This window comes from Sprattus sprattus (genome assembly GCF_963457725.1).
Source record: "Sprattus sprattus genome assembly, chromosome: 20".
Classification (NCBI taxonomy): domain Eukaryota; kingdom Metazoa; phylum Chordata; class Actinopteri; order Clupeiformes; family Clupeidae; genus Sprattus; species Sprattus sprattus.
Window position 1 is genome coordinate 19,602,670 of NC_137918.1, and position 24,467 is coordinate 19,627,136.

At 41.4% G+C, this 24,467-nt stretch overlaps 1 protein-coding gene across 1 annotated transcript in view; it reads right to left on the reverse strand.

The window, feature by feature from the left end:
• pax5 (paired box 5) overlaps nt 1-24,142 on the reverse strand; it is a gene marked incomplete at both ends in the record, with an annotated part of 43,334 nt that extends 19,192 nt beyond the window's left edge. The window contains 5 exons of the mRNA XM_080859077.1: nt 6,156-6,281; nt 8,250-8,314; nt 9,465-9,662; nt 11,532-11,697; nt 24,097-24,142. Coding sequence (XP_080715203.1) covers nt 6,156-6,281; nt 8,250-8,314; nt 9,465-9,662; nt 11,532-11,697; nt 24,097-24,142 — 601 coding nt within the window. The remainder of the gene's footprint in view (nt 1-6,155; nt 6,282-8,249; nt 8,315-9,464; nt 9,663-11,531; nt 11,698-24,096) is intronic.
• Between the last annotated feature and the right edge of the window lie 325 nt (nt 24,143-24,467).

The following is a 24,467-nucleotide window of genomic DNA, read 5'->3' on the forward strand; positions in this document are numbered from 1 at the left end:
ATTTTAGCAGAGATGATGGGAAGGCACATGTGGGGCTCCCTTTAGCTGGTCATTGGCACGGCGACCCTCTTAATCCCACTGTCCAGGGTGGCTGATAGAATTCAATTGATCAATCATGTAGTCCTGATGACACTATCCCAACAGCCTTATTGCTTTCAGTCTCTTTCAAAGACAGAGTTAACCAGAAACCACCAACACACACACGCACACACACGTGCACACACACATACACACACACACACTCACACACTATACGCACATACACATACACAGACACACAAGCCTTCACCAAAAGCAAGAAAGCAAGGATCATTCATGACTGTTTGAGTAAATGTGTGTGTGTTGTGTGTGTGAGAGAATGAGAGAGAGAGAGAGAGAGAGAGAGACAGAGAGGTTAGCAGTTGTTATTGTTGATAGCTACAGTGAATGCGTGTGTGTGTGTGTGTGTGTGTGTGTGTGTGTGTGTGTGTGTGCATGCATGTGGGCTTGCGAGCAAAGGAGTGTGATGGTGTCTCAGCGTGTGTGTGTGAAATGTCATTTTAGTCCGATCTAGAGGCTCAGTCATCCATGTCAGAGAGAGAAGTAGACACAGACCAGAGCAGAGCAGATCAGAGGAGGAGCTCCCTCAGAAGAACCATGCCATATACTCTTACAACCACTGGGTGGGTAGTTCATCTCAACATCTATCTATCTATCTATCTATCTATATGTCTATCTGTCTATCTTGTCTATCTTTCTATCTATCTATCTATCTATCTATCTATCTATCTATCTATCTGTCTATCTTTCTATCTATCTATATGTCTATCTGTCTATCTGTCTATCTGTCTATCTTTCTATCTATCTATCTGTTCATTTATTTATCTGTCTGTCTATCTATCTATCTATATATCTATCTAGCCATCTATCTATCTATCTTGTCTATCTTTCTATCTATCTATATATATATATGTCTATCTGTCTATCTTTCTATCTATCTATCTATCTGTTTATCCATCTATCTGTCTGTCTATCTATCTATCTGTCTGTCTATCTTTCTATCTATCTATCTGCCTGTCTATCTGTCTGTCTGTCTATCTATCTATATGTTTATCCATCTATCTATCTGTCTCTCTATCTATCTATCTGTCTGTCACACAGGCTTTGGCACAGCCATATACAGGTGCACGGTGTATTTTCTGCACTATGCGCTACACACTCCTCTAAAGTGGCTAAAGTCAGTGTGTGTGTGTGTTTTGCGGTGTCCACCAGCTGCCCTTCAGACGGTTGCTCTTCCTCCATTCTGTCAAGCGGAGCTTTGACATGAGAAACCACCCAAACACATGAAGCCTGCTTTACATTCCCCCTTAAGGTGGCTGCTTTGTCTGCGCTTGGTTTTGTGTCCTAGTTCTAGTTTCATATCCGCCTCTCTGACGGGCTATAGGAACTCACATCCGTGACCAAGACACAAAAGACATCCAGCTGCATTTGGGATAACTCCCTCATTCATTCACACACACACGCGCGCGCACACACACACACACACACACACACACACACACACACACACACACACTCATACACACAGAGAGAGAGACACACACACACACACACACACACACACACACACACACACACACACACAAGCGCACACACACACACACACACACACACACACACACACACACACACACACATAGGCAAAGAAGCTCAGAAATGCCCCTCCCCACACCTCCCTCCCTTCTAAAGTCAAACACAACAATGAGAAAGTATTGTTGCGTTCTGACCCCTCTGGCCCCTCTGTCTGTCGGTCTCATTCTGCTCTTTCTCTGCTGGTCTTTTGGGTGCTCATTGTAGGGGGGAGGCAGGGGGTCCCTGGCCAGGTTGGGTGCAGGGGGAGGGAGGCGGCTGTTACGCCATGAGGATCTCTTTGCACTTGACATATATTACCATACTGATCAGGCCTAGAGCCTATGAAAGCTGCCTTTTTGTGTGTGTGTGTGTGTGTGTGTGTGTGTGTGTGTGTGTGTGTGTGTGTGTGTGTGTGTGTGTGTGTGTGTGAGAAAGAGAGAGAGAGAGAGAGAGAGAAAGAGCAAGAGCAAGATAGAATTTTGTCCCCAAGGATCAAAGTCAGAATGAGCATCCCCACTAGAGCATCAACACAAAGCCTTCTACTCCATACCATGCTCTCCTCATCCCTCTTCCTTCACATACATGTGTCAAATCCACACAGCGTAATGTTGATGAGGCTGTAATGCATGGATATGAAAACTATCGTATGGTACCTTGTCATTGATAAATGTGTGAATGAGTGAAACAGCAAAACAAGTGTGTCTGAATATGTGTATTTTTATGCAGGTCGATCGCTTTTTACGCCTTAAGATTTATGTAGATATTTAACAACTCAAAGTCTTCACTTTGACAGTGATCATCAGAGAATACTTAACACAAGCTCTTGACATATACAGAGAAAGAGAGAGAGAGAGAGAGAGAGAGAGAGAGAGAGAGAGAGAGAGAAAGAGCGCAAGCAAGAGAGAGGGAGGAGGGATAGAGAGAGAGAAGGTACAATACAAAAGACAGACACAATGATTCTTTCCAAGATACCCCCACAAGTCAAGTTTCTCCATTCAATCCATTTCCACAAGCGTTTGGCCTGGGTCAAAGGGCTTTCCTAAACTGTGACATACACTCATACACACAAATGCACACACACGCGCACACAAACACACTACACACACGCACACACAAACACACTACACTCTCTGCCTGCTCTTCTCCATGGTAGTAAATGTAGTTTATGCTACTCTCCTTCACCAAAGTAACCACATGCAAATACTGCATCATAGAAGTCAATAGCTGAGGGACTGAACCCACACAGCGACTAGGTTTTCAAATATCACTTTAATAGTTGCAACTCATTAATCATCCTGTAATCAACTGGTCTAATGACAAAACCACCTAAAGATCTCATATCCTCTCATGTCCACACTCCTTTCCCCATATTGGGACACATTAAGGTTAAATGTACTGGTGCCAGCAGCCTCTGAATATGAACTAAGGAGCTGCCAGACACTGAGTTTGTTCTTCCTGCCAAAAGGTCCCGAGACATAGCTGATTGTTTTAGTTCATACCTCTAATCCCCGGACTGACTCCCCAGATGGACACCAGTGGAAAACCTTTTACTTCCTTGTTTAAGTGTGTTTATTCTGAAGCCTTAAAACTGGTCACGGATTCTGTTAGCTGTGGCTGTGTGTTAAAGCATTCTGTCAAAATCGCAGTTTTGAGCCTGCTGACACTTTGCCTTAGCTGGCGTTTTGGAATAAATGGATTCTCTCACCAGTCGCAACAAGTTCCTTGCCTGCTCCATAACCACGTCCAGCTACCTCCAGTGAAATTAAGAAATACAGCGTTGGTGTTTTCATCCCAAACTCACTGTTTAAAAACAGTTTTCAGCACTAAAGTAGCATTTTAGCTGTGAGGTGTGGAAGCTCAATTCTGTACACATAGACTCTTATGAAACATCTTCACTTCTAAAAAATAAAGCCTTTGTTTCTTTGTGCCTGAACTTGCACACATGCACAGACAATAATGTCCATGTTATGGTGAGATTTTTTCACGTGTACGACAGTAGATCACACACACACACACATGCACGCACACAAACGCACACACACACACACACACACACACAAACACACACACACACATAATCATGTTCACTGGTGCATCAATCTGTCTCATTCACAGCAGGACATGTGAAAGCTCCCCTGACAGTGTTACAGTAATACTCACAAGCACACATTTTGAAACAAACATGGTGTCTCTCAGTGAGCGGCCTGACCACCCTAGGTCCTTCCATGTCAATTAAACAGAAAATTTCACTCAGCCTCCATCCCTCTCCACCTCCTCTCCCCAACTCTGCCTGTGCTGTGTATCATTAATTGAACAGGCAGACGCTGGGCTAATTGCAATGGTGATTAACAGCCATGTTAATGAGCTTTCCACCAGTCCAGTGTGGAGACGTGCCAGACGGATGTTAGCCCCTCTGCTAGCGCTAAGCCTCTACTGCCTATCTGGACCAGAACTCACTCGCTCATCCATTGGCCTTTTGAGTCAGTTTCCCACTGGGCTCTGAAATACACAAACTGATATGAGGTATACACAAACCGATACCCTTAAAACAGTTCTCGCTCTGGACTCCATGAATTAAGTGTGTGGGTGAGTGTGTGTCTCTCTTTGTTTTCACTGGTTCTATGACACGCAGAAAGAATGAGACAAAGAGAGAATATTGACTTGTACACTACTGTATTATGACATCTCTCTGTCTGTCTCCAACATCTGGGCCTCGCTCGTTTACAGCAGGGGTTTGCAAAGAGATGGCTTTTTAATTTCTAAAAAACACAGACACACAACACACATGTGCACACATACACACACACACACACACACACACACACATTCACACAAATATATGTGGACGTACACAGTCAGGCACAGCACATTGGTGTATCACACACACGTGCACACACACACACACACACACACACACACACACACACACACACACACACCACCCCCCTGGATGAAGATATTCATCTAGAGTGTGCCAGCACTGTCCACCCCCTGTGTCCCATGCTGAGGCATCTGTCAACCACCCTGATGTGTTCAGCTTCTTCCATCTGTGCATGTGTGTATTTCAGAGTGAGGGTGTGTGTGTGTGGGTGTGTGTGTTTGTGTGTGTGCGAGTGAGTGTGTGTTTGTGTGTGTGTGTGTGGAAGCATGTATGTGCGTTTGTCTGTGTGCGAGAGAGAGAGAGAGTGAGCAAGAGAGCGAGTGTGTGTGTTCATTTGTATGTTGAGGCTTAGCTCCTCATGAATGTTGGTTTATATACTCTATATTTGTGTCAGTCCATGTTTACATGCATGTTTGTATATAATTGTGGATGCACAGCATCTGTACGTGTAATACATGGCTGTGATGTGTTTTCTTGTTTTCCGCGGTCTAGACATTTGTAGGGACATTTCTACCGTCCTCTCTCTTACACTGTTTAAATACATTCATTATGTTGCACACACACATACACACACCACATACACACACAAACATAAACACACACACACACACACACACACACACACACACACACACACACACACACAAACACACACACACACACACACACCACAACACTGTAAATATTCCCAAAATGAAGCTACTATGAAATGCTGGAAACTAAATCGCTGGAAGTGAAACTGTGCCTACATACACACTTTAGACAGCATAAACACACACACTAACACACACACATTAGACAGCATACACACACACTAACACACACACATTAGACAGCATACATACACACACACATTATACAGCAGACACACACACTTACACACACATTAGACAGCATACACACACTAACACACACACACACACACCACAACACTGTAAATATTCCCAAAATGAAGCTACTATGAAATGCTGGAAACTAAATCGCTGGAAGTGAAACTGTGCCTACATACACACTTTAGACAGCATAAACACACACACTAACACACACACATTAGACAGCATACACACACACTAACACACACACATTAGACAGCATACACACACACTAACACACACACATTAGACTGCATACATACACACACATTATACAGCAGACACACACACTTACACACACATTAGACAGCATACACACACACTAACACACACACATTAGACAGCATACACACACACTACCACACACACATTAGACATCATACACACACTAACACACACACATTGGACAGCATACATACACACACACATTATACAGCAGACACACACACTTACACACACATTAGACAGCATACACACACACTAACACACACACATAAGACAGCATACACACACACTAACACACACACATTAGACATCATACACACACACTAACACACACACATTAGACATCATACACACACACTAACACACACACATTAGACAGCATACACACACACACATTAGACAGCAGACACACACACTAACACACACATTACACATCATACACACACACTAACACACACACATTAGACATCATACACACACACTAACACACACACATTAGACAGCATACACACACACACATTAGACATCATACACACACACTAACACACACATCGTTGACATCCTACCTTCGTCTCTCTTCCTCTTGCTGGTGTCATTGGCTGAGCTGATACCCAGGATGCCACTGATGGAGTAGGAGGAGCCAGCCGTGTCACTGGTCACCGCTGACACTTGTGTCACTGCCACAGAGGAGCCTGCAGACAGGCACCAAAGTGAATATTAAAGATTGAAACTTTGGTCACGATCTTCACTGCAGCTGGAGGGACACAATTACTTGTGGTATAAAGGGCATATGTTTGTCGCTGATAACCCTAGCGAACCATCACTAAATTATAACTCTAACTTTTGATGTCATTACAAATAATATAATGAAACTCTATCAAGGAGCGAGAACAAAAGAGTTCCTCCATTACATGTTGATTTTACATAGTTCAGGGCTTTGACTGACAGTTGTGTTCTCTATAGTGTGGGCTTGTGAGGTATTTAGTGAGGTTGGCAGTTGTCTTTTCTATAGTGTGGGCTTGTGAGGTATTTTGTGAGGAGGGTAGTTGTCTTTTCTATAGTGTGGGCTTGTGAGGTATTTTGTGAGGAGGGTAGTTGTCTTTTCTATAGTGTGGGCTTGTGAGGTATTTAGTGAGGAGGGTAGTTGTCTTTTCTATAGTGTGGGCTTGTGAGGTATTTAGTGAGGTTGGCAGTTGTCTTTTCTATAGTGTGGGCTTGTGAGGTATTTAGTGAGGTTGGCAGTTGTCTTCTCTATAGTGTGGGCTTGTGAGGTATTTTGTGAGGAGGGTAGTTGTCTTTTCTATAGTGTGGGCTTGTGAGGTATTTAGTGAGGTTGGCAGTTGTCTTCTCTATAGTGTGGGCTTGTGAGGTATTTTGTGAGGAGGGTAGTTGTCTTTTCTATAGTGTGGGCTTGTGAGGTATTTAGTGAGGTTGGCAGTTGTCTTCTCTATAGTGTGGGCTTGTGAGGTATTTTGTGAGGAGGGTAGTTGTCTTTTCTATAGTGTGGGCTTGTGAGGTATTTAGTGAGGTTGGCAGTTGTCTTCTCTATAGTGTTGGCTTGTGAGGTTTTTATTGAGGCTGTGCGCTGGCTCTTGCACCTCGGGCCACAGGTCCCCAGCCTCAGCCCTACAACGGCACGCTCCTGTCACCCTCTCTCGCTCCCTCTCTTTGTGGTGCTTATCGTTTCTTCTTGTCAGTTGATGCACAGCCTGACTGACAGTACGGCGCCCCGGGAGGGACACAAAGGTGCAGAGATGAAGCTAATCCCAACTCCCCACAGGCTGTGCAAGGCAGAAAAAAAAGAACCTCACACACACAGATCTTGTAGAAGAAGATAAAAGATTTTCCACGGCCGTAGTTACTAACGATGGGTAAAATGTAATGAATGCATATCCCTCTTTTCTCTTTGTCTCTACAATTATCTGATTTTCCCTTTTGCCCTGCTCTCCTCTAGTGACTGAAGCAGAGGTGTCAATATACGGGGCAATGTTTTATTATTCCCAAATCCAAATCTCCAATTTTCTGCCTGGATGTAGGAATCATTTATCACTGCAATCGGAGGTAAGCATGATACGAACGTATGAAATTAATTTAGATTAAGCGCCATTGTGTGATTATTAAGATTAGTGAGAGCGAGAAGAAATTCTATTCACCTTCATATAGAGTAAATAGATACTGTGTGCAGGTGATTTAAAAACGGATGTTTAACCAATGCACAGACCGGACAAATAGACATTTTTAACCAGAGTTTGTGTCATATATCTCAGGGGGGGTTGCGATGCAGATATAACTTGTAAGTGAAATAATGTGAATACTCATAACTTTATTTACTTTATAGAACAGAGACGTGAACTGCTATGTATGTGGTATATACTGTAGCAATTATTTGAAATGTCAAAAGCTTTACTGATGATATAGATCCATGTCAGTGGTGCAATTACGTATTGTTAATATATATAACTTGATTGTTGATATATATAACTGGATTGTTAATATATATCAATTACTCACTGTACTCTACTATACCAATGGTATGTGCATGGTATACATAATCAAGCATAGCATAAATAGCTATGGTCTACGGGTGGTGTTTCTACAGCCTAACAGAGCCTTCTGACAACTCTGTTACAGTGTTTGTAGAATGTCAGAATGTGACTCACCTAAACTATGAGCTGACATGGGACCTGACTGCCCAGGTGGCGCCTGGACCTTGGTGCGAATGATCCTGAAAACAAAGAAAAAACAACATTAAAATATCGTAAAATATTGTATCTGTGTGTGTGCGTGTGCGTGTGCGTGGGGATGTGTGCGTGTGTGTGTGTGTGTGTGTGTGGGTGTGTGCATGTGTGTGTGCACGTATCTGTGTGTGTGTGTGTGTGTGTGTGTGTCTGTGTGTGAATAAGACAGAAGTCAAATGAAAATCAGTGCGTGCAAGCGAGAGTCGATGCATGTGTGTATGTATGTGTGTGTCTGCGTATGTGTGTGTCTGTGTATGTCCGTGTGTGTCTGTGTGTGTCTATGCCTGTGTGTGGAGGGGTGAATGTATGTGTGTGTCTGTGTGTGTGTGTGTGTCTGTGTGTGTGTGTGTGTGTGTGTGTGTGTGTGTGTGTGTGTGTGTGTGTGTGTGTGTGTGTGTGTGTGTGTGTGTGTCTGTGTGTGTGAGTGTGTGTGTGGTATGTATGTGTGTGTCTGCGTATGTGTGTGTCTGTGTGTGTCTGTGTATGTCTATGACTGTGTGTGGAGGGGTGTATTGTGTATGTATGTGTGAAGTGGCTGTTGCAGACTGACATGGCAGCAAAGTCTCACACTTCCTGCTTGACTGCTCAAGCACAGCGGCTCTCCTTCTCACCCCTAACCCCCTAACTCTCTCTCTCTCTCTCTCTCTCTTTCTCTCTCTCTCTCTCTCTCTCTCTCTCTCTCTCGCTCTCTCTCTCTCTCTCTCTCTCTGTGTCTCAGCAGGAGTAAATGTTGTCATCATACACAGGCAGCAGTAGCAGAGGGAGGCTTCATACACACTGAGACTCATTGCTTCATGCTATTCATCCCTCCTCTCTCTTCCTGTTGCCTCAGTCCTAACATGCAAAACCGTATGTACACCAGTTACACGTGAATGAGGGTGTTTACATTGAAACTCTATGAATCAGCAAACATAATCTAACATAACATGTCTTAACAGCGGTCGTAATGGCAGTCATTGCCCAGAGACACACAACACACACACACACACACACACACACACACACACACACACACACACACACACACACACACACACACACACACACACACACACACACACACACACACACACACACACAGACACACACACAGACACACACACACACACACACACAAACACACACACACTAACACACCTGTTTATGGAGCTGACGCTGGGCACACTGTCATTGTCACACACTCTCTCAGCCAGGAGCCGGTCCCTGATCTCCCAGGCAAACATGGTGGGATTTTGGCGTTTGTAATCTGCGATCTTGTCGACGACTTTGGGTGTAGCAACCTTTGGCTTGGATCCCCCAATAACCCCGGGTCTGATGCTGCCTGTTTCGTAATACCTGTCAATCAAAAGACAAACATGACGGCATCAGTACAGTGAGACAGTCCTCATACACTTCCAAAGCTGCAGATGAAATGTCAAAAGTCTTAATTCATTCTTCTTACTGCTCTACTCTTCGCTTTTTCAATGTATTTTATAGACACACACACACACACACACACACACACACACACACACACACACACACACACACACACATTCATACAATGTGTATAAATATCCACAATCAAACAAAAATAGTTTGGATCTGCATTCGAAATGGCGGCATGGTTCTGATCATGTGTGTACTGCCTGTCAGTCAGTCTTACGGCGCTGGAACACTCTGCATAAAGGATTCCTTAGCCAATGAGACACATAGAGAGAATGACACACAGTCAGACAGATTTACACAACTGCAGTTCTAACCCCTGGTACATATATGCATACATAGGCGTATTAACCACATCCAAAGACACACAAATACTCAGCGTCAGCTTCTGCTGCACTTTTGAGCTCTAAATTCAGAGGTCTAATAGGGCTCGCAGCTAATGAGAAGCTATGGGTATGACTGCTACCCATTCATTTAAAAACCTCACCAACAAATCCTTTTGCGTACACACTCTCTCTCACACACCCACACACCCACACACACACACACACACACACACACACACACACACACAGATATATGCACATGCAAACATGCACCCACACATGCACGCACATAGAAGAGCTTGCACACACACACACACACACACACACACACACACACACACACACACACACACACACACACACACACACACACACACACACACACACACACACACACACACAAACAAACACACACACACACACACTCCTCTGTGCTGTAACGCTTGAGTGCATTAGGCCGTATGGCAGCAGGAGCAGGGGGACAGCAGCAGGAGAACAATAGGAAACACATTTTTTGATATGGCTAAAGGCCCTGGCTCCTAATCCCCACCCTCACTCATTCAAATGCTCTCTCTCTCCCTCTCTCTCTCTCTCTCTCTCACCCATTCTTTCACTCATTCTCTATTTCTTTCTCTCTGAAATTATTCCTGTTACTCTCTTAGTCTTTCTTCCTCTTTTTTCCTCTCTGTCTTTCTACCCTGTCTCTCTTTCTCTATTTTAATCCTTCTTTTTACTTTCCCACTCTCTCTCCATTTCTCTATCCTCCCTCCTCGGGTTTGGGGAACAGAAATAAGGTACCAGTTTCTTTTTGATGCTAATTTAAAATGTGATGAATCTTTTTTCCTTTGTTGCTTTTTGTCATGGCAGGACAGAATGAGGGGAGAAGGTAGCCCAAAAAAAGAGAGCATACGCTTACTTTTCAAAAAGGGCTATTTCTCTTAAAGCGGTAACTTACATAGATAGAAGAAAGAGAGAAAGTAAAAAGGATGAACAAATGAATAAAGCTGGTTATCACAGAGAAGGGGGCCGGCTATGAGAGACGAGAGAAAGTACCATATGCCACAGCAAGATGGGCAATAGAAATGTCTTTACCTTTGGGATAATAAACCATCAGTTAGTCTTCAACTACACTGGGCCTAATGTTGTGTTTGAGTTTGTTTAGAGGACAGGTAATAGTTTTAATGAGTACTAGGGGGTACATTTGGGGGAAAGGCATGTCTAGCAGCCCCTGTGTGTGTGTGTGTGTGTGTGTGTGTGTGTGTGTGTGTGTGTGTGTGTGTGTGTGTGTGTGTGTGCGTGTGTGTGGTTGTGAGTGTGTGGTGTGTGTGTGTGTGTGTGTGTGTATGTGTGTGTGTGTGTGTCTGCGTGCGCGTGTGCACACACGTGCATTTGAGTGAGAGAGAGTGACGTGTGTATGTGTGTGTGTGGACGTACAGACATGTTAATTCCTTACCTGCCCAGTATCTTGCTTACACAGCCATGACTGACTCTAAGCTGTCTGGAGATGTCACAGGGCCGTACCCCCTGGTGAGCCAGCTCCACTATCCGTTGCCGCACCACATCAGGCAGGGGCCGGCCATTCACAAACACCCCTCCCAGCTGGTTCACTCCTCCATGCCCTGAAGAGCAAGGACAGGGAAAGCAGGCAGGCAGAAAGAAGAAGAAAATGTTAAAAAGCTAGAAAGGCACAGGCAGGTAAGCAAACCCTTGAATCAGGAGATAAATACACAGCTGGTGGTCCTGAAGCTGAAAAGGTAAGGCACGGTGCTAAAAAAAAACAGACGTTTGTGTCGCATAGAGCATATGTACTGATGACAATCAATAAATATATATATGGGTAAATATAAGTATATTTGCTAAGTTGCTTTAGACAAAAGTAAATAAACCACCATCATAGCCATCTATCTCGCTGCAAAATATGTACGTAAACAAGAACTGAAGGTATAACATTTTCAAGAAAAACATGTATTTCAAAAGGCATCCATTTGTTTCGCCAGTGAGTGAGCATTGGCACGTAAGTATCTTTTTCTATCTTTGACACTCTTTTATGCCTGTAAGTGTGTGTATGTATCACTGTATCAACAGAGCACAAGTAGCACACACATAGTGGCAACACGCACTCACACACACACACACACACACACACACACACACACACACACACACACACACACACACACACCATGAGATCTATAAAATATTCTGCTGCAGGACTCCATGCAGTAATCCAGTTACTCCATCATATTAACATACTGATTGCTTCTGTAGGGTAAATACATCCACCCATCACACACACACACACACACACACACATACACACACATACACACACACACACACACACACACACACACACACACACACACATGCGCACAGAGAGAGAGGGGGAATGAGAAAGAGAGAGAGAGGGAACAAGAGAGAGCGAGAGGAAGAGCCTGGAAGGGTTTGAGGTTGTAATCCAGGCTAAAGGGAGTAATAGATTTTTAAATATGACTCTGGTTTGAATGAGAAAACTCACCCCTGAACCAGCCCTGCATCTGTCTCAGCCAAAATACACACAGACACGGAACTGACACATTAATGCGCCGCCTGATACATTTCAGCTAACAAACTGGCCTGAGAAAACACAGAGGAGCAGAAGAGAAATTCTCTGTCCTGTTCCCTGTTGTCACTGCTTCCCTTTTCTAACTCATTTATGTTCCGTTTTGTGTAGATCTGAATATCTTCATTCTGCTCATCTGCATCCTGTTCCAAGACATTGCTAATTGCAAGTGCAGAAGGACTTCCATCCTTATGCTCACACATACATGAACTCAGCATCAACTGAGTGTGGGACAGAATGGACAGGCTCATCCCTTTAACAAGTCCTGTCTACTTCAGCACTTAGAAAACAATATATACATCATTAGTGTAGGTTCGATACACATCGTTAGTGTAGTTCGACTGCAGCATTGACATCAATGGTTAGATTTGTTTTTATCCTGTGACAGTAATTATTAGGTTACTTGTAAATGAAGGTTTAATATAGTCTGTATACACCACTGGTTTCTGGTTTCTGACACTGACAGACTAAGAGGCCTGTGACCTCTGCACAGAACTCATCTTCACATTATGTGCACATTTTCTCCACAGCTCTCACTCCTCAGTCCTCTAGATTAGTACCCACTAACACACACACACACACACACACACACACACACACACACACACACACACACACACACACACACACACACACACACACACACACACACACACACACACACAATCTCTCTTTATTTTTCACACACAGGACACCTCCCTAACTCTCAAAATCGTATGTCACTGGGAACATCTGCTGTTAAATAAAAGAGGCCCATTTAATTGTCTAGCATGAAGCACTTCTCAAGTTGTTTAAAATTCGTTTTAAAAATGGCTGATATAATTGATGAAACCTGAACAGAATAACAAACACTGACCAAATTGTTAGTATCTCAAAATATTCCGTTTTCCCTCTACAAGACAAATGTCAACCAAAGCCAGATTAATGCTGTTATCAATTTGTTCGTAAGCATTTCAATTTCCTTTATTTTCCGATTTTGGTTTTATGGTGAGGGTAACTGATGAGTGCCATATACTGGTATATTCTGTGTTAGCAATGTATAGTCTGATTCAGTTTATCATTTAGTGGTTATTTGTCTTTAAAATCGAACCCTACATGGGAGAATGAATCGTTGAGAAATATGGCTTAAAGGCACCTCACAGCGCCAACCCCCCAAAAAGTCTATTTAGCGTCAGTGTTCTATTTTCATCTTTTATCTCTATCCTATTTCGCCACTTGGCGATCGGAAAGATCTCGGAGAGAAATACAACAGAGAGTGAACGACACTTTACCGTTTTAAAAAGTTTGGAAACTTTCAACTTCAATTGCTTTCAGTGATGAGAAAAAAATGCATTTTATCTTAAAGATATATTATGTACGCTATACAATACTCTTATTTTTCACAAACCCAGACAACTGGACAAACCACACGACATACATGAAAGTGTATTCTGGTCTGTCTAACCATATCAGGGTGAATATTTAGCTCTCTTGAATCCTGATTACACAGCATTCGTTCAAACTAGCCTACAGGCCCAGTTTGATATTTTTTTTTTTTACCTAGATTAAGGCCTACAGCAATTTCTTTACGAAACAAAATGAAGACGACAAAGCATTTTCAATAGGCTATAGTTTCAGTATTGGGACTGTGTATAGGCTACTGTCTTCATAACACAAAAATTACAACATATAAATATAACTTGATTTCCATTCTAAAAACAAATATTGTTACTGAACGATTACATGGTGTTGTTGCACGTTTCAAATCCATACATTTCCTAAAACAATATAGCATATTTATTATGAAAAAGGGAAAATATTGGAATTATTTCCGAAGCTTTTTGTTTTTTTAAGAAAACTGCTTTGAAACGCACTCTTATTGTTTCAAGAACAACCTAGCAAGGTTATAATGGCCTGCTTGTGCAGGATTTGTTTTTATAAGCTGAATAAAGACGGTGTTTTAACGGTACATTTATTTAACATTTAGCCTTGGTCTAATGGCCCATGAGATGCTTTCCAACGGGTGGTACCTATGAGGCGACAACTTGAGACACAATGGACAATATTACTTTTTTTCTATAAAAAAAAAAACATTTAACATATATTTCCCCTTTGACTGACGTTTAATATAAGCAAACGGAAATACGGCTTACTCTATCCTCCTACACAGAAGAGAACTGCAGTTGCTATGGGCTATAGTTTATCACAGTAAACAGTATTTTTGGTATTTTTGCTGATGTGTGTAGCCTAATCGTTTGAGCTCATCCGCTTCTTTTTTTGCCCATGGACATGGAGGGAGTAAACGCCTTCAGATTCAGTTGCAGGCCACAGTAACTGACTTGGAAGATGGAAAGGAAACGTGATTAGTTCTAGCCTTTGGGAATGTGTATGTCTAATCCAGCATTTATCTCAAGCTTAGAGGACATCATTACATGTCATGGCGATCTCTCTCCCTCTCTCCCTCTCTCTCTCTCTCTCTCTCTCTCTCTCTCTCTCTCTCTCTCTCTCTCCCTCTCTCTCTCTCTCTCTCTCTCTTAATATCTCTCGCTCTCTCGAACACAAAACAGACCGCACTGCCACAGTCATACTTTTAATTCACAAAACTGTCTTAATCTTCATTTCAGCACTGATAAGAGCTCTGGTAACAAGAAGTTTCTGAATTTGTATAAGGCATTTTCAGATAACATGTATTTATTCCTGAAGAGCTTAAAAATGTTGTGCGTAATTGTTAGTTTTATATCAGAGTGTTTCACAACGGCCTGTTATTTCACACACGGGGGAGGGGGGGGGGCATGAACAGATAATAACGCCTTTCTCCATATGCTCTTTCCTAGTCTGGGCTGTGCTCATGAACTCTCTGTGTGACACTTTACTAACCTTAGGTTAGTAGCCTACCATAGTGCCATTTGTTTCTTGAATATATTTGGGTCAAGTTCACCTTTTGGTGACGGGCCCGGTCGCCCTTAGTGCATGACACCCGTCGGGTGACTACATCGGCTATACACGAGGGGTGCAGACAATGGAGAGCTCCGGGCATCCTGACACAACGAAAAACACTCAACCCTAAATATGGTTAAATTGACTGTGGCACTGATCTTATGCTTAGGTCATAATAGCTGCAATATACAAAGCGTAACTATTGTGGGGGAAATGGTCAGGCCCTGAGGCCGTTATAGGCGTATATAAAGTTTTATCTTTTTAAAAAGGTAGCCATATCTGCCTCTGTTAACTCCGTTGGGAAACGGATCAGGCTATAGTTTGCAGGAAGTTTCCGTAACTAGCCTACAGCTTATTTCAAGAATGTGGCAATAAGATGACTTACTGTGCATGGCTGCAAACGGGTCGTGTTTGCAGTGGATTTCCATCTTTGATGCCTTGCTGGGACCCCTGCTTGTAAATGTCCTTCTGAGGCCTCTGGCCGGTCTTTACTATGGGTTAGAACAATTTTTATTTTCGTTTTTCTCGTTTATTAGTTTATTCCAGAATTCCTGTCTCCGGTGCCTTGTTCGAAAACAGAAAACACAATGTTTCTGTAGAATATTTTTTTGGGAAAAATCCACTGATGAAATTAACGGAATTATTCGAATCGAATTTTTATTTCCCATAGAAAACTGCACCAATTTTGGTTAATGTTATTATTTTTCGCTTGGCAGTAGAAGTGTTGAGACATAATGTCCTGAATCATGGCGACTTCGCGTGAGAAACAAAACTGAGGGTGAATCTGTTCATCAGCTGGACATGGCAATTTACCATAATACAAAAATAATATTAATAGCAGTATGTCCACCATAAATATACCCAATCAGCAAATAAAAGTCCGGCTGTAACTGGGTTATTTGTTTGTCACGAACAGATTTGAGTTTCGCTTCAGTGTATCCTTGCCTTCTCGCTCCAATGACTGCGCCGTGAACTGTGACTAAAGAAGCGGTAAGGAAGCACAGGACAGGTGTCAAAACGCAGTTAACCAATATTTCCTCTCCGGTCCCGCAAACTTTGAGCACTATCCATTGATGGAGAAGAAACGGCAGATCCAGAATGGTAAGTTTCCAGGCAACAAAAAGTGAAAAACAAAAATATATTAAAATTGAAATAATAAAGCAACTCAATTTTTCTTCCTTGAAAAATCCTTTGTAAAATCCTTTAGCTTAACGCGCTCTGAAGGTAGCAGCCGCGCGTCCCAATAAAAAACGAATAACTGCATTTTAGATGCGCCAAATGAAGTCAAAACGAAAGAAAGCAATAGCAGACATAGAGGGACATGTTTGGTGACATCTTTGGCAACTCGAATGCCATCCAGTCTGAGTGGAAACGCAGCTTAAGTTCACTTTAGTTTGCAGCTGTCTATAGGACCCAAGCAAATCCACTGAAATGTCTATGTGGTCTGTGTTGAAATGCCTCTCGATCCGACTGTAGCCCATAAAAAGCAGAAAAGAAAGAGAAAACACACCAAGTGCTTTTGTTTCTCGTATTAATGCTCCGTTGCGTATGGGAAAAGAGAGAGGCGGTTAGCCTAAATGTGCCTTTACTCCTCACGGCGAGTCTCGCGACCGTAGAGCAAGCCCACGGCGCGTTTCAGGACCTGCTCTCTTGTGGACAGCGCCAACGCTATAGTGCGCGGAATCTACCACTACCCCCTGGACAAAATGTCACTCAAACCAATCCACCAATCACGGCCCTCCGAATAAACTGCCTCAACCAGAGCTTGTTGCGCTCAAGCGGGCAGGATGATGATTGGTTGCTCAGGTTCATCTGTGCGGTGACGTCCTAAGAAAAACTGCCTCTAAAAACGAAGGCTCTTGACTCATAAACACTGTATCTCAAGACCGTGATCTTAAGTTCATGACTAATTATAGCAGACATAATTTAGGCTACATCATTTTTTGTGCGCAGTGAGGTCGTGTAAATATTTCAGATTTAATTCTGCTTACGTTTTGAATAAATCTAGCCGATAGTATATTAGCATAAAAATGTTTGCCTTTGGTGAAAGGGGTTTTTTTTACTGGGAAAATCGAAAATCTATGTAGCCTATCAATTCTTCGAAATATTTTGAAATTACTTATTACCATGTGTCCGTACCTTGTCAAAGTCTAGGCTTACTACTTGCACGGGCCTACAGAATGACATTTTGACCAAAGCCTCTTCAGAGGATGAAGTTAGATAAGACTAATGTATTACAATTTCTCCTCAATAACCACAACCCAGTGGGACCGTGCGATTTGTCACTAGACATGTGTTTGCCTATGACAAAAAAAACCTCCTCGGGAGAAATCCTGACTCATAGATATTCTGAATAGAGATATTCTTAAAGATATAGCAATACAAAATATAAACGTCTTTCGGTCAGAAGACCTGCGTGTTCACATTTTTACCTATTGACAATTCAAAATCCACTCAATTTATTTACATAACTATATGCTACTAATTGCTGCGCTAGACTACAAATAAGTCATTATCTTGCTATTTGAGCTATTTGAATTTTTGTGTGGTGTATAGGGCTTTAAAAGTCAACGCCCTATAATCACTTAATTACAACTCTTTAGGATGATTCCAATTAATAACTTCAGTGATTTAACAAACTCATCTCAACAACGAACTCATTTAAGTCCATTCAAATAATATTTTTCTCTGTCCGTAAAGTGGGCATTCCACAGTATGAACTGCCAGAATCTCATCCTGAGATAGACTCAGAACTAGACAACAAACGCTCCTCCAGTGGCATCCCATAAAGGAACATAACTCCCGCTACCTTCAAGTAGGCCTACAAACTTAAACAATAGTTTGACCACAACTCACTCTGCAAATGTCAATTTGTTGTCAATTGAAGAAGTGCAGCTGAACAGAACTTGTATGTTTTTCCCTACAGTTCGACAACAACAAAAAATGCTATCGCAAATTTGAAAACGGCCTTAATCTGAGCAGTGGTTCTTTTTTAAATATTAAACCAGACTAATACATTTACCATGTTGGCTATTACGTTTATTTCGGCCAAAGGGTACGCCCACTATGGGTTTTTGTCGTTGTGATTCGTAGCTTGTTCTTAGTTCGGCCTCTCAAAGGATGTGGAATTCCACAGCCGCTTGCACTGCTGGTGCCACGAGGGGGCGAACACGGTTCCTCTTTCTAGGGCGCGCACATTGTCACTTGCGCACATGAAAGAGGAAAGGAGTGAAAAGGTCTTTTAGCGAAGCGTCTGCCCACGAGCCTCATGCAAGTTGAATCTTGGCAAACGCGTTATGCGCACTGCAGTTAAAGTACGCACGCCTCGTCACTTCACCAGCATGACAGTGATACCAGACCAGCTCATCAAAACACACCATGTCGACTAAACAAAGTGAAGGCAAACGATGCCAGTAATTCGTTTAGTCAGGACAATAACTGTTACTCAATTGTTTTCCTAGCGCTGCGTGCAGTCTAGATAATTCTCCACGGGGACATTGCGGTCATAGAGCAGACCAAAGTATCCTCACACGTTGATTCCACCACGTGGGTCTTTACAAAATACCTTAAGCAATTATCTGAAAAGTGTAAGATTATGTTGGCTTCTGATGTTACATTGAAGGTATGATACAGGCCTACAATCGAAAGATGATCCTCAACTGAGTGTTTTAGATGATTACATGTTATGATGACGTAAAATAGATACACTGTAAAATGTTACCAGAGTTTTACAATATTTTACTGATATATTTCACAATAAATCATCGTAATGTTACTTTACAGGCTTTACCTGTAATAATCACAATGTCATGTTGTAATGTAGACTTTACTGTGAAATCAATGTAGACACAGTAATTTACTGTGAAAAAAACGATACCGGGATTTCACAGCATTGTATAGGGTTATTTTACAGTAAAATACTCTATTCAAATCATCCTTTGAGATAACCCAATACATTACTGTAAATTTGAATTGCACTTGAACTACGCTGTATTGTGGGCTCAAGAAGAGACAGTTGGATCCACGGTGACTACAGACGCAGGCAGCACATAGAAGAGCGCGAAGGTGGATACAGCACATGAGCTAGATAGAAGATAAAGGTAAGGTTGACAGAGAGCTTGTCACAACTCTATAATAATAACGTTTTAATAACGTTCGTTGTCTGGGTTAGTAAATTAACGATCTTTTGGATCAAGGTCAGGTCACTTAAAGAACCACTTTTTAAGAAATTCCAAAAGCTGTTTTCTCCGTGAAGCTTTGCTTTGATATCTTTGTAAAATTCTAATTGTGGGTTTCCATTCAACGTTAATGGTCTCCACATGTCAATTTTAGTCATAGTGTGTTAGTTATTTGACGGAGAATACTCAAATTAGCGTGAAAGTTAAAGGAAGCTAACGTTAGCCTCCAGCTGCAGCAACCAGCTAGGTCATTTTAAACAATTTTTCCCCGTAAAGATTTTCCTCACAGACAAGTAATGTATAGTTGTTTTGGATGTGTAGTTGTTTTGGAAAGCTCAAATGATGTGTTCTCATTTAATGCTGTCCACATGTCCAGGTATAGAGTGTGTAATTCGACTGAGAATACACAAATAAGCGTGACAGTTATAGTAAGCTAACGTTAGCCTCCAGCTAAGTAATTTTAAAGCCATTTTCCCCGCCAAGATTTTCCTCACAGACAAGTAATGTATAGTTGTTTTGGAAAGCTCAAATGATGCGTTCTCAATTAATATTCTCCACGTGTCCAGGTATAGAGTGTGTTATTCGACTGAGAATACACAAATTAGCGTGAAAGTTAAAGTAAACGTTAGCCTCCAGATGCAGCAACTAGGCTATGTCATTTCAAAGGAGCTAATTTTAGCCTCCTGATTTGCGTTGCTTATATCAATCTTGCTTGGCTTTCAATACTAACTTATTTGGTGCATGTGCCTTGGATAAACAATGCCATATTAAATCTGTAAAACTGAAAGTTGTCTTTGCTTATTGTTTACAGGTGCTTCTTGGGCATCAACCCAGAGCAAGGCTCGAAGAAGAGGCGTGGAGGGATAAATGCAAATGTCAGCACACTCCAGAGAAAGCTTGTCGACTTCGAGTGGTCATTGTACATTTTTAATTGTTTTTGCATTTTTTTTTTGTAATTGCATTTCATTTTTGTTTATATTGTATATGTTCCGAAGTTTTGTTTATATTTGATATGGTTTGAAGACAGACAGAGTTATTTAGGAGAGTCTACGTTCTGGAGTGTTGTGTGTAATTTGATGTGTTTTAAACTTTTTTCATTGTGTATTAGGATATTGATTAATGAATTTGACGTGTTTTTAACTTTTGCTATTTGTATTTGGGTTTTGAGTTCTAGGGTTAGGGTATTGAGTAATGAATTTTGGGTTTCAAACCTTCAGTAATTGTTATGTAATTGGGTATTGATTTTTTGCGTGTTTTTAAACCTTTTTTATTGTAATGTATTTAGGTATTGAATAATAAATATGACGTGTTTTAAACCTTCATGAATTTGTATGTATTTGGGTATTGAGTAATGAATTTAAAAAGTTAAAATTAGTATTGTCTTTGTTCTTGCTTTGACTTTTAATTTAGCAAATCCAAAGCACATTTGTGTGGTAAAATCAGTTAACAAGTCAAATGTGCAGTACCTAAATTGTAAATGTACAGTATAATGTACTAGTTGCATAACTTAAGTTTTACAGTAAAAATACTGTAAATTATATACAGCAAGACGATGTAATTCCACAGCTACATACTGCCAAATCACAGTAATCCAATGGCATTAAACTGTGAAATTACAATATACTGCTGTAGTTGCATTGCATTTTACTGTGAAATTTTTACAGTTCATTACTGTAAAACATGTACAGTACATTACTGTGAAATATTTACAATAAATTACTGTAAAATTACCGTGAAATGAATGCAATTAGGAACCAGTAATTTACTGTAAAATTACGGTGAAATATTTTACAGTGTAGGCTAGCTCTAAACATGCAATACATATTTTCAGTCGCCTCGGAATTTGCACTCACGGGAGCACAACTTAATGATATACAACACATTTCTGAGAGAAAACATACAGCCTTCTTTCACAATAAGATTAGCAAATTAAATACACAACCAATTAAAACCAAAACACAGCCAATCATGTCTATAAAAATGGCTGTTGCTTTAGGCTGTGAAATTTGGAGAAACTTTCATCAGAATACAAACTGTTTAATCCTGTAGTCCAAATTCATTACCATAATTCATTAGGAGTTGGTGCATAATGTCTGGCCTTAAAACACTCGGAGAGGAAGAGGTGATAATCATTAGAGAAGAGTTTAAGGCGCAGTAGAAACAGCATCGCCCACTCCGAACCCCATGCTCGAGAACGTTTTGCTAAACCTATGAAAGATTAATAGCGCATGTTAACCCGGTGCTATTACACGCCCACTGACTGTACGCATAATGAGAAAGCCATATCTCTTAAGTTTACATCGCATTTATTTATTTAAAAATAAACCAAAAATAAACATAGAAGTAGACTAACTATAAACTGATATCCAAAAGTAGAACGTTCAATTTCACATTACTGAACGAGAGGATTTAACGGAGCATCTCGGACCAACCGTGGACTCTTAATAGGCCCTTACTTTCATTATTTCAAATGTCAGGAAATTAAACTGCATTGATAGCCCATAGCTGAGGCCTACTTTGACAAATCTAAAGAAAACTTCTAAAACTACGACAGGTTAAAACTTAAAAATAATGTAAGCAAATGAAAGACATCTCACCTGCACCACTTGGCAGTGCCTCGTAGCCTATAGGCCTACTTAAACATTCTTTCCTCAACCATTCCAGTTGACCTTAAGTGGACATATCTACGACATCTCTAGAATATATCAAAGAAAGAGAATGGATGGAATCACCCTGCTATCAAAAATTAAGCAATACAATTATATTGATCAATTAATTAACGAAATTTACACCGTTTTTGTTTTTTTTGTGTCGTTTCAAAGAGATAATAGGCTAGCCGTTGACAGGTGCATTCTTCAAGATCTCCTCACCACGCTCACTGGATAAGGTTAAAATCTGAAAAGGTGGAAGGGCCTACATAAGCAAACGGACAGGCCTATAGTATGGCCACGTAACCGTTCGGAAATAACCAGTAACCTGTCCGGATGGAGGGAGCTGAAATAGTCAGAAAACGAATTTATAAAGTATTTCTATAGTCGCGGGTGGTAGAAAGTGAAACTGGAGTAAGTAAGGCAGCATACACTCGAGGTGAACACATATGGCGTCTCTCTCTGTTTCTCTCTCGTTGCGCGCACACACACACACACACACACACACACACGATATTACGGTTGTAGGCCATCTCTTAGGAATAGACACCAAGGTTGGAGACATCTGGGGGATGCGGGTGGTAGAGTTTCAGACTTGTATTTCGTATTCAGTGATGTTACTTGATGTTGCACTCTACCTTGACTAGACCTCATTTAGGCTCACTTAATAAATCACACATCTGTTACACGCGACTGATGCGGGCCAGATATTCCCTTTCCGAATTGGCTGAAAACAACAGTTAGCTCATGTCACTCGTGCTTGCTGAGAATAAACTCCTTTCATGTTAGCAGGCGATGAGAGTATGGGTTGCAAGAAACGGTAACCTATTTCTAGTGTGACTTTCTCAGGAGCGCTGGGGATTGACGCTGGACCATAGTCCAAACGTCTACATGGCAACAATGCATATCATAAGCAAGCCCTTTGGAAGGACCTCGGCTTGTAGCAGTTAAAACTGAAAACATGAGGATGTTAGGGTGCAGGCCAAGCCTAAATAAAGAACGACCGGTTCGAATACAGTGTTCAGCAGGCCTAGGCAATATGCCTTTTTCATCGACTCCCCTATCATGCAGGCCGACATTTCAAAAATAATGATGCCTTTCGATATTTCGCTCTAAGACTGAGCACGGAGTGAAGATGTTAGAAAATAAGCTAACACTATTGAACCAGCTAGTTTTAAGGCTTCGGAATTAACAAGGAAACTGGTAACTGAATGCGCATTTTAATGTTTATTCTGTAGCCATTCTATCTTCTACATTTTATTCCAAATCAATCTCACAACTGAGGCACTTGAAGGTCTAAAGAACAAAACGTGTACGTTCACTGTAAATGACAGAAAACATTGTAAATAACCTTTTAAACTTTCTGCAGATTTAAACACTGCCAGTTTTGCTTTCACAGTGAATTGGATATATAACAGTCTACATCAGCCTACTTTGTATAGCCTTCCAGGCATCATCTCAGACATCATATCCCCTACAGGCCAGGCTACTGTCACTAGACTGTCACTAGGATTTTAAAAGCGACTTCACAAATGTATAATAAAATAAACACAATTAAAACATAAAACATAACATGGACACAAACAAAACAACAACAAACAACAAAACACCAGTTAATGTTCCTACATTTTAACATTTATAATAAAGTACATCATAAGAGATGAGAGGCCTTACCTGACCTTCCAATACGCAGTGGTTGAAGCTTGTGGTCTAAGTCCATACTCAGTAAGGAGGCGATGAGCAAAAAAAAAAAAGAAAGGAAGAAAGAAAAGAAAAGAAAAGAAAAAAACTTCCCTGCTCCTATCCAGTGATCCTTTTTATTCGTCTCCCCTTTCTTTTTTGTGATACAGTGTTTTTTGAGGATAGTAGGTTGAAATAATCGAGGCTTCCGCTCCCTGTAGCGGCGTTACAAGTGCTCATTGAGCTGCAACTAAACGTTTTAGGTGGAAAAAGGCACCGGAGGAAGCGTGAAATGATTAAGGGGAAACTGAAAAAAAGAGCTGTGCGCCCATGTCCTTTCTTCAACGCACACACAGACACACACA